At 31.1% G+C, this 12,521-nt stretch overlaps 2 protein-coding genes across 3 annotated transcripts; one reads left to right on the top strand and one right to left on the bottom strand.

Annotated features, from left to right (window-relative positions):
• Positions 1–51: 51 nt before the first annotated feature.
• LOC107011424 lies at positions 52–4,349 on the bottom strand. 2 transcript variants are annotated; one of them, XM_015210930.1, is made up of 3 exons: positions 3,481–4,349; positions 2,310–2,500; positions 52–922 (listed from the first exon to the last, which is right to left on the bottom strand). In XM_015210930.1, the coding sequence occupies exons 1-3, from the start codon at positions 4,082–4,084 to the stop codon at positions 248–250; spliced, it is 1,470 nt and encodes a 489-aa protein (XP_015066416.1). In that variant the 5' UTR covers positions 4,085–4,349; the 3' UTR covers positions 52–247. The 2 variants fall into 2 exon arrangements, with proteins under 2 accessions (XP_015066416.1, XP_015066417.1); XM_015210931.2 differs by having other exon boundaries at positions 2,310–2,497; positions 3,481–4,274.
• A 4,906-nt stretch (positions 4,350–9,255) lies between these two features.
• LOC107010611 lies at positions 9,256–9,888 on the top strand. The gene has a single exon (XM_027914984.1). It carries the CDS (start codon positions 9,375–9,377, stop codon positions 9,783–9,785), a length of 411 nt encoding a protein of 136 aa, XP_027770785.1. The 5' UTR covers positions 9,256–9,374; the 3' UTR covers positions 9,786–9,888.
• Positions 9,889–12,521: the final 2,633 nt, after the last annotated feature.

The following is a 12,521-nucleotide window of genomic DNA, read 5'->3' on the forward strand; positions in this document are numbered from 1 at the left end:
TATAGTGGCTTATATTTTGAATTGGAACTTCTCCGAGTACATATGCTCATATAGTGACACAAGCAGGAAGCTACCATCAATTAATATCATGAACACTATATTACAATCTGATTGTTTTTCATTATGCGTTCTATGTACAAACAATACAGTTTAGGAGTTCTCAGCGGAGAGTACGGACTGGAGGATGGGGAATAACTATTCACAAGAAATGAGCGGAACAACAACTATATTTAAATCTTACGTAAGTTCACGCCACCTCAAGGTCATCAATATCCAGCCAATCATTTGATTCTTTGCTATCAGGATTCTGCAAATTTTCCTTAACAGAACTAATCTGATTGATGGAGCTGGTATCTCTAGACAAGTCGGTGGAGCTTTTCCTCAACTGGACCCAATCTTGTGAGTCCTTATCAGAGCTGTAAGCTGCGTTTTTTGATTTTGCAGGCATATCTGAATCATCCTCTTCAAGATCACTGAAAGACACGTCCTCATCATCCTCAAAAGACATGGTGGTTTTACTGGTACCTGTAATTTCCGTGTTTTCTTCCTTCAACCAATCGTCAGCATCCTCTTCGTCACTCTCCTCTAACTTAGTCGCTGATGCAGATTGCAATTTTTCATCTTTGCTTAGAGTAATAGGTCCTTCTTCAGCCACAAGTCTATCAACTGTTTGATTTTCACTAATGACAGGGTGCACATCGGTACCAGAGCCGACCACTACAGATAAAGAGGAAACATCCACACTAGACATGTCTTGAACCGCATCCGCGGAGAGCGGAGCAGAAGGGACAGCAAGCATCTCCTCATGTTGAGAACCACCCCTGTCAGTTGATTTAAAAGTCTCCTCCTTTGACCAATCTCCTTCTATTGGCTTGGTTCGTTTATGTAACTCTTGCGATAATGAGGCCCTGGCATTGAATACCTGCACACAGGATTAGCATTTTCAGCACCAAAGGTTACCAATAACTATTCTCTAGTACAAGAAATAAAGGATTAGTGAACTGTAGACTACTTTTTAGAAGGCATGCTTTGTTCATATGCTAACTAACCAAGCATATGCGCAATCACTCTGTTTTACTATTGGTTTCATACTCATTATATATAGATGGATAGAGTATAATTTCCCTCCCTACTCATCCACATGCGCAACTACTGAAAAATACATGTTTACGGTACACATTAGGGGTCCAGGGGGTTAACAAGAAGCCCAAAAATGTCAATAGGACGATCACCAGAAAATACCAAAAGTAATGATAAAAAGATACAACCTTGAAGCTTTCAACTGCTAAAAAGAGGAGAAGAAGAATTTCCAAGTAGCAACATAAGCAGCAAAACAAAAAAGAAGGATTTGATGCAAAAAGATAGGTAGGAAGATGTTTTGACTAGCTCCCCTGAATAGCGAGGTGTCAATATGACATCAATATGCTGAACATGTACAGGAGTAAAGTCCCAAAAATAGCAATGAGTCGGAAATGGGAAAATGAATAATCTCTAAGCTCTGATGGATTGTTTAAATACTAGCTACAGCAATACTGGCATTGGTTTAGCAAAAAATAAGCATAAAATCTTCTCACTAGAGAAAAAGCTATTCTGACCCATACATATTACCAGAAAGAAATAATTACTTCTGTATAAGAGTTGTTACCCTAGAATCAGATGAGACCAGGCCAATTCTCTAAACCCCATAAATAACTATGATTTGTGGTGTTTTTTCTAACCCACATTAACTTTTCTGTTTAGAATAGTCCCATCTGTATCCATTTTTCACAAGGATTTTCTCCTTCTGCTCTTTAATACTTACTCAATCATCCATTATAAATAGTAACACAACAACACAAGAGCTACTTCACAGTAAGAGCTGTACACATATTTGTCCCACTTCTACTATAAAAACTTCAATTCTTATTTCATAACCAGCCCAGACAAAAATGGCCTTGATGGGGACTACATGAGTGAATGGCCAACCATATCAAATAGAAAAAAGGTGTGGAAGATTTGACTAACTCGAAACAAAGAAAGATTTAGCAAGTGACCTTCCATTCATTAAATCCTAATCAGCCTTTCTCCAGGTCCAACAACGTATCCATTAAACTACATTCTACTCATTAGGAACCAGTAAGTAGTGCCAATCGTTATCAGAGACAATGATTCAAAAAACAGTAAGTTGTGCATGGACTGTCTTTTACTACTTTTGCAGATAAAGCATTTTTTTCATTTATAAAAGGAGATAAAAAGAGCATCATATAAAGTGCTAAATAGATTGTAAATGAGAAATGGAACCATTTATAGCATTACATGCACTGCCTTACCTGGGGTGTGGATAGAAGTTCAGCATCTTGTTTATTCAGTCTAGGGTGCAGAAGAACAAAGTAAATCTCCCAAAAGCGAGCCTCACTCATGTAGCCTGGGCAGAGCTCAATCCTCAAAGCAGCCAGTCTTGGAGCAAGACGCTCAACAGCTAATGCATGCTCTTGTTGTGCATCAGACAAGTCAAAATCTACTGTAATATATAGATCGACATGTTAGATATTCCATCTTTAAATATACGTCTCGCAGAGCATACATTACACAATAATGTACTGACAGTCACATTAGTGAGAAAGAGTAACAGTCATGTATGATAACCAATAGTTTAGGTAAGGGTTTTGAGATTAACCAGAAAAACAGGACACAGATAAGAAAATAAAAGTGAGAAAGGGAGTCGGCATATTTCCATGTCACCATCATAATGGGAGTATTAATAAAACTTACAACAATAAAAAATATATATATATATATTAATAGAATTTCAGCATCTTGCTCATCCACTTCAGGGTGAACAAGTACATATTGACCTAGTCATCGTAATATATATATTTCTTTGATAAGGAAAGTCATCGTTATATAAAAGGGCAGTCACGGAAACACCTGGAGGTTTATGTTTCACCATGAAATACACATAAACAAGCATCTGTTTGACTCTGCACATCCGAAAGATATATGCACAAAGTTAGAAACTTTACCACTCTACTTTCAAGTATTCAAACAAGCATTTCATTCTTTACCTTGAATCCTGCAATAATCAAATTGAAACCTAAATAAAGCTTCCATTTTTTTCTATCTTTGAAGCTGCTACCTAGTAATTAAAGTGTTTTCAGTTTTAAGGCCAGTGTGGATTGATGAGTGATCTATTTCCAAGCTACAAATCTCCAAGAGTATATTTAACCTTTGAAATCTGCTTGTTATCAAACAGTTAGTTTCACATCATCTTCGCCTAAGAGAGGAAAATCTTCCATGTTCAAGTCAGGTTGTGTGGCACCTACGCATTGAGCAGTCCAAACTATTACATCGATGTCAAAGATTCATTATAGAGCATTCTAATAACCAAAATCAGTTTTGCACAAGTAGCGAGTATTGATATGAGTAAGAAAAATTGCAATGAAAGCACAAAGCACAGGTTTAAAATTAGGTGAACATGTAAAAGGAACAATAAAAAGACACCTTCGTCATCTTCATCCTCGAACAAAGGGAAATCCAACCATGTCTCAGGATGCATAGCAATGTCCCTCACAAAAGCCACTACTTCTTCAGTAACACCAACTGCACCTCTACCTGAATCAAACCTCTTATCTTCTTCCTCCTCCGGTCCCAGTTGCAGTAAGTTGGACGCCATTTTGGTGATTTCCGACACGGGAATATTCTTCGAAAGCTTAGATATCCCACTCTTGAATCTCCCCCCAATTTCAGCAATATCACTCCGCAAACCCGCGATCCCCGCTGAATCGGACTCCTCGTCATCCGAATCTCGAGCTGGTTCTGAATTCGGATCCAGTAAAGATTTGTCGGGCTCGGATTGGGACGGTGGGGCCAGGAAAGAGGCCACTCCCCAAAACTGACGGGTTAGGGTTTTGGTGAGCTCTGAGAAGTCATCCTTAACGCCGCGTGACGGTGATACTGGCAATGAATCATCATCATCTTTCTGTTGCTTCTCCGTAGTAGGTTTGCCAGTAGAGTGATCGTGATTGCTTGACACGGCGTCGTCTCTGTCATCGTCGTTGTCTTCAAGTCTGAGAGTGCTGGCAATAGATCGAGCAAACCAGGACATTGTAAGGTGGAGGTTTCACAGTTCGCCGGCGAAGACTAATTTGGCTAAGACAGCTGGGAACTTCGCAATCGACAAGCAAATATGAGCTCAAGGACAGACAAGCAAGACAAAGCTACGTCGCGTTTTGGGGTCGCCTAATAATGGGTGTTTGTTACTTCGAAACTTCTGTAAATTTTTTTTTAAAAAATGAAGAAATTGCAAAAGAGTATTGATTTTCCTCTTTTATAAATACTTCTTCTCAAAAAATTTAAAACAAACAACATAGTTACATGTATCGATGTTTTTAAGTATATTCTGGTAACCCGCTCAATTCGTTTATATTTTAATGAGTTGGACGAGTAATTTTTTAAGTAGGTAAAATGAATTGGTACTCATATTTTGACCCATTAAAATATGGGTGAAATATGAATTAATCGAATGAATTAAGGTTCACTCAAAATTCACGATATCACTAAAAATATAGTACAACTTTTTTTTTTATGTTATTCTATAAAATTAACTATTCTTTTTTATAATTAACAATGTGAAGTCTTTGACCCTTCAAAAACATATAATTCAAATGTACATTCTTTTGTTAATTATAATTACATTACATTTATTTAATTAATTTTATATTGAATAATCAATAATAACGTAAAATAAGCAAATCATGCATTAGTATTGACTTGTTTAAAGTGCATTAAACATGTTTTAGTTATAAAATGCAAATATTCATTTGCTTTGAAATAAAAATATTTTCAACTTGTTATTACATAAATTTATTTTATATTGAAAAGTTATAGGATTTTTTTTATTTTATGATACAATAAAACTAAATGAAGTATATTCAACATTTTTCATCTAAAAAGGGACTTAAATATCCTCTCCATATTGAATTCTTAAGTAAAATACAATTTATTCATGAAAACATGGGTAAAATATGAATAAATTAGTATTTTACCCAACTCATTTATTACCCAATCAATTTTTACCTATATCAAGTATCAGTGGATTGAGTTATTACCCATTTTTTGTTTATCCATTTTCAATCCGCTCACATTTGATCCAACCCGCTCATTTGTCACCACTAGTCATATCAATTAATATAATAGTGATTGAATAAAGTGATTTTATATATATACTAGGTACATGTGTTTGTGCTTGTACGGGTCCAATATTTCAGTATTTTTTTAATTTTAATTTATGTGATATATATAGGATTTAGAAAGTTGAATAAATTTTATACTCCCTTCGACCACTTTTAATTGTCATGATTTCTATTTTTAGATTCAAGCTTAAAAACTTTGATTAAAATTTTAAGATGTATTTTTTTATAATATTGATATGCAAAATTTGCAATTTATAGTACTTTTCATATATTTTTGAATATCTAAATTTTATATTTAAAATATCGAATTAATGTAATCTAATTTAACTTTGAAAATTATTCAATTGACTTTCAAAAAACGGAACATGACAAATAAAGTGGACGGAGGGAGTATGATTTTCAAATATATAAGTGGTTAATTACTTTTTATTTACACAAATAATTGTGAAGAGGTCTATTAAGATGTCTATAGTTAAAATATTTTTGTCACCAGTTGTTTGTTTTTACTAAAAGTAATTACAAGATATAAACATATATTAGTGACATTTAGAATAATAAAGCAATAACTAAAGAATATGAATTTAAAACTAAAAGTTATAGCTTAACTAGAATTCATAATTTTGAAAAAATTATACACTAATTAAATTATAGTAGAATTTTTTTAAAAAAAAATAATCCAAAACACGTTGAAGCAGGCACGTCGACGAAGACGTGCATGTTTCAGCGTGAAATCTTTAATTTAAAACTAAAAGTCAAAGCTAAAAAGGATTTAATTAAATTAAAATAGAACAAAACAAATAACTTTTTTTTTAAAAAAATAATCCAAAACACGCTAAAGGAGGCATATCGATTTTAAAAGTCACAGCTAAAAGGATTTCATAATTTTTGAAAAAAATATACACTGATTAAATTAAAGTAGAATAAAAGAAATAATTTTTTTAATTTTTTTTTTGAAATAAGTTGAAGCAGACACGTCGCCGGAGAAGTACGTAAAAGTCAGAGCTAAAAATGATTCTATAATATACACTAACTAATTCAATGTAGAACAAAAGAAATATTTTTTTGAATTTTTCTGAAACACACTGAAGCAGCCATGTTGATAATAAAAGTCAAATCTAAAAAGGATTTCATAATTTCGAAAAAATCATACACTAATTAAATTAAAATAGAACCAAAAAAATATTTTTGATTTTTTTTCTTCAGAAAGACGCTAAAACAGGAATGTCGACTGAGACGTGCATGCTTGAACACTAACTCCCTCTTAGATAATAAGAGACACTAATTAAATTAAAGTAGAACAAAAGAAATAATTTTTAAAAAAAAATTCGAGACACACTTAAGCATGAAGCCCGCACAACAATTTTAAAATTTTTAGCTAAAAAGAATTTCATAATATTAAAACAATTATACACTAATTAAATTAAAATAGAACCAAAAAAGTTATTTTAAATTTTTTTTCCAGAAAGACAATGAAGTAGATACATCGACAAAGACGTGTCTGCATGAGCATTGACTCTCTCTTATATAATAAGAAAATATATATATATATATATAATAAAATTAAGAAATTTATGATATGTGTTAAGTATACATAATTATCACTTAATCATAAATAACTAATACTGTAATATATATGTATCACTTAATCATAAACAATACTTAAATCTCATGATGTGTTGTCTGCTATAATTGAATTGATCTCACAAGGCTTTGGAGTTTATTAAGCTTATGCAACAAATTTAAATAGAAAACCTTATAGAATTGTGTTTTGTGTTTATCCTTTATACCATACAATTGAATTGACAAGACTTTCAATTATGTCCCTTTCTTCTTCATAACTCATAAATAACATATTAGTGAAACAAAAAAGAATTTAATATCGAATGTCTAATATTTTTCAGTATTTAAATTGAATAAAAAATATACACTTGTGAAATAATATAGATTATCCTTTATCATCTCGATTACGACATGTCTATGATGAACAGGTGTTGCATATACAGTAAATGGAGTATGTACATTGTTCCTTACTTGATCAATTTAATTTTTTTGGCCATGTTGAGTTAATAAAGAACAAAAATAACTCTATGTTAATAAAATTTCCTTTTCTGGGTCCTGGAGAAGATATCCTATGTCAGCCTAAAAACTTGTATCAAAAAATTATTTATATGCTTAAATTATTATAATAATATATTACATATTTTTATTATTTAAAAGTGAATTTATTTTACCCCTTGAAACTGACATAACAAAGAAATAAAGTAAAAGTAAAAACTAAACGTGTCAAATAGAAATAAAAATAAAAATAATAATTAGAATCAACTTTTAACCCACCCTCCCTCACCCTCCTCCACCCCACCCCTACTCTCACCTTTTCTTCATACCTCCTCTTCTTTTTCACATCTCTTCTTCTTCATTCTTTATACATCACAATCTCAAAGTACAACATTTCTTTTTGATTAATTAGCAATTAGGTTATTTTCATAGATTTGTTAGTGAACAATTGTATTTTTTGATATTTTTACTAAAGGAAGAATCTAAAAAGAATTTCGGATAAACCTAAATAAATAAATCCTTAAGTTATGTTTAGGTGACTTCGGTTGATTGTTTCTATCTTTTCTATTTTTTGATTTTGTTAAATAAAATTTGATTGTTAATCAGTTTTAGGGTTTGTTTGTAATTGCAACTTTATGGGTATGGTGATTCTAGGTAATGGATTAAACAAAAGAGGAAATTGAAGGTGGTGAAGAAGATTAATCAATTTTTTCAATTTGGTGATGATGACAACTTTATGAGTGTGGTGGCATTGGGTAACGATTTTGAAAAAAAAAAGAAGTGAAAATTGAATATGGCGAAGAAGAAAAAAAAATATTGGAAATGGTGATGGTGATATTATTGGTGAATGGCGATGAAGAAGAAGAATTGGATGTGATATGGTGATGGTGAAGAACAAAGAATCAATCGTGAATAAGGTAGTCGGATATGATTTTTTCCGTGAGATAAGAGATCGAGTGGGGTGAGATTTTGTGATGAATAAGGTATAATTATTAGAGAACTTTAATAATTAATTAGAAATTAATCAATGTAAAATATTGTTAACAAAAGAAAAGTAATTAATAAAGAAAAAATATAGAAAAAATTATAACTTCTGGCAAGGCGCTGATGTAGCGGCGAGTGTATTACACTGCACCATGTGAAAGTGGTTTTACACATTTCAGGGTGGTATTAAATTCACTTTTAAATAGTAAAAGTCTGTATAAAATCATCATGATAGTATAAGCGTGTAAATAACTTTTCGATATAAGTTTAGGGGGAATTTATGTATTTTCCTTTATTAATACTTCAACAACATATATGTATCCAATATTCCATACTTCCATGTTTCAAAAAGAATTGTCTAATAAAGAAAATTTTCATTTATTAGACATGAATTTGGTGCTCACGCGACGGGAAACCGGCCACTAGTTACAAAGCTCCAATAAGGTATCGAGAGGACTATCTCAGTCAGGTGCGAATTTCTTACCCGAAAATTGTGAGCATATATGGATACTGAAAAACATGGCGCTATTTAAAAATTTTCAAAAGTTAAATATTTGTTTGTTTTTTTCTTGATATACAATTTCTTATGTGTCATTGAAAAATGACATGAAATACACATTTAAGAGATTGGATTACGCATACAGTGACTTAATGAGAAGCGAGTTTAAAATATTGTGTTTTAGTGAATTTAAGAATTTAGTGGACAAAGTGTTAAGTGAAAGAGTTCAGAATAGAAAACATATACAATTGTTAGGTCACCAGATCATTTCGTTTTTTTTAGACAAACTTAAAAGGGGAAAGTAAATCTTTTTTATATGTGGAGGGTGTGTTAAACAATGAAAAAAGTCTTATATTAATGATTAATGAATGAGAGGATTCCTTAAACAATCATCTTACTTTTCAGCTAGCTTTTTTAAGGCGTAAGTTAAATCTAAAAACTAATTTAACATGGTATGGACCTGTCTAATCTGACGTGCGGAAGGGAGCACTAAAAATTGATGTATATTAATTGCACTTTTGACAATGCCCATTTGCTGCCCACTTACCTATTTTTTTTTCCTACACAAGTACTAATTTTGTATTTATTCATTTGTAAAATTCTGTTCATCTCGTTCCCGATTCCAGTGTTGTTCATAAGGGCTCGATTGTTAATTAAGCGTAAGAATGAGCACAAAGGCCAACAAAGTAAGCAGAACTAAGAAGTGTATGAAAGCGCCAATCAGAATTCTAATTAAAGCCAGGGATTGCTACGTCCGGAGCCTGACGAATTGTTCAGGCAGAATGGGCTACGGAGGTGCCATTGGCTCATGTCCTGCCTTTACACAAATCTCCTCTTCCTCCAGAAGTTTCAGTGTTAATTCATCTGCGTCTAGTGATGGTGATGATTTCAGGGAGCTGATTCGAATTTCTTCGAGAAAAAAACATGTGGAATTGGAGAACGTGAGGCGAATATCCCTCGATAGAAAAGGGATGAATGTTGTGCCTCGGACTCGTTACGTTGCCATTGGAAGAATTGATGAAGAAGAGCCTTGTGATTTTGGTCAATATGAATACAGATGTTTATCCAACAAGTAGAAGTTATGTTGTTTCCGATGTCAATTTAATTTCCTGGCTTGTAATTTCTGTCCTGTCTTCCATTGTTAGTCATCTGTTTTTGCATATACATGTCAATTAATTACGGTGTAAGTGTTGTCAATCTGTGTTATCAAAATAAAAAATTACGAATTTTAATAAATTATTCAGAAATATGAAGTAGTTGAAATTCATAGAACCAGTAAGAGAGATGAACAAAAATTTAATTCAAAAAAATTAAAGTCTATAAAAACGTACCACAATCTGAAAAAATATTTTAAATCAAAAAAAAATCAAATCTACTAAACTCACGGTATCCCTTTAAGAAAACTCTTATAGCTTGATTCACAAATTACGACCACCATCATCTATTAACCTTATGATGATGTAATTATCATCATTGTTGTCGGTATAATTGATCAACAAACAAGTTTTACAATCCCTATTAAATTACTCATATTTAATTAGTTGATATACATTTGTTTATTGAAATATCTAATACTTTAGGATCTTCTTCGACATTTAAATTGTGTAGGATTTCTAGGTCCAAACAATAAATACATCATAATAAAAGGCAGCTTTAGTACTCTTTCTTATTAATCATAAAAGTGTGTGTCCATAATACTATCAGCACTAAAATATTACATTAATTTTAACACCTACACTCATTGAAACAGTAAAATAAATTGATAAGAGAAAACATAATAGTGATGCAAATTTAAAACGATCGATGTCCATCTCTGAAAAATATGAAACAGAGATGATAGAGGGGTGGGTGCGAGAGTTATTTAATAAAATAGTCATGTATTACCCTTTAATTTGGAGAAGAAAAGTGATGGAAGAGGCTAGATAATTTTATTTTTATTTTTATTTTTGAGAGGGAGGGGTTAGGATTAATTAGCCAAATTCACGTGTCTATTTCATTAGATATTTTAGCTATATTATTGTGAGTGAAGATCACTCACTTTATTTTGTTTACTAATTAGTCAAGATTAATCAAGTAATATTTTTTGAAATGAATTAAAGAAATCTAACTAAAATAAGTCTGAATTAAAATGTCAAAATAAAATCAATGTAAATATATAAGTTGCATATCTAATAAATATGTCAATTCTTCCATTACACCTATGTAGGGATGTTTATGATTTGGTTGGAACTAATATTATTTAAAATGTGATCAATTAAGTAAGTTAATCTGTTAAATCCGAGAATTATTTTTTATAGGAAAAACGATTAAAAATATATCTGTATTAATTGAAAAGATTTAAAAATATCCCTCATTCATCTATGAGATTAAAAATATTCTTCGGTCAATCTTTTTGATTTAATATTACCCTTCAAACTAACAGCCTTATATTTTTTAATTATTATATTTAATAATTATTATGTGGTGTCTTTCTATTGGATCAAGTTAAATTCCAACTCATTAAATTTTTTCCTACCCAACCCACCCATATTGACATTCCTTGACCCAAACCCAATTAAAAGATCCATCATAAATAAAAAAGATATCTTCCCTTCTCCATTAAAAGATATTTTTTTACTTGTGGTGGATCTTTTAATCAGGTTTGGGTGAAGAAATGTTAATATGGGTCGGTGGGTACCGGGTAAGAGAAAATTCGATGAGTTGGAATTTAATTTGATTTAATAAAAATACGTCACGTAATATTTATTAAATATAATAATTAAAAAATATAAAATTGTTAATTTGAATTGTAATAATGGATCAAAAAGATTGATTGAGGGGTATTTTTAATCCAATAGGTGGATGAGGAGCATTTTTAAACCTTTTCGAATAGTTTAGGAGTATTTTTGGCCTTATCCGTTTTTTATATTGAATCGAATTTATCCCCTTTTTTCTCTCTCTCTCAATTTTGGTGTTTTATCAGATTTTTAAACAAGATTGATCTCATTTCAAAATAGAAGACTAATTTTTTTTTGAATCTACATATCGAAATAAAAAAACTAATGCAAATCAAATAAACATTATTATTATTATTGCAATGAAATGACTTCAATATATGTCTCTAGTTACTAGATGTCGCAATTGAACAAATGAGTTAACAATTTCTTCCCAATAATAATAGGAATAAAACAAATATATGCATCTATTTACTAGATGTGTGAGCATATGTAAAATTATTTTATTGGAGTAACTAATTTGATTTGAATTTTGTTGGTTTAAAATATTTCAAATTCCAAAATCATTATAAAAAGAAATTCTAATTCATTTTAAATTTTTATTGGATTCGGCTTGTCAATTTTCCATGAAAACCCCTTCATCCCATCTTATACCTCTTATTCTCTCTATTAGATATGAAGTATTATTAATTAATAGCCATTACGATTAAATTTTAAAGAGATAAATTGTTTAACTCACAAAAATTGCAGACTTTGCCTTGTGCTGCTAAGTTAAGGTCCACCAGACCTCTACCAATATTTTTTGTCCTCAAATAAACATGAATTAACGGTCCTTTTCCCTCTTAATTATATTGGTCCTCTTTCTATTAAATAAATCTCGACCGAGTTGGCCAAGCCACTGCCAATCATTTCACACGTTTTCAATGAAAAATATATTTTTTTTAGAAAAATACAGATGAATACTCCAACTGAATTTGTAATTCATTCATAGAGATCATGAATTTATTACAAATTTATAACAAACACATAAGGCACATTCAACATTTGTTTTCAATCTAAGCTAATTTATAATTTATATATTCCAAGTTGTATAATTTT

The sequence above is a fragment of the Solanum pennellii genome, chromosome 2 (assembly GCF_001406875.1).
Source record: "Solanum pennellii chromosome 2, SPENNV200".
In the NCBI taxonomy this organism is placed as follows: domain Eukaryota; kingdom Viridiplantae; phylum Streptophyta; class Magnoliopsida; order Solanales; family Solanaceae; genus Solanum; species Solanum pennellii.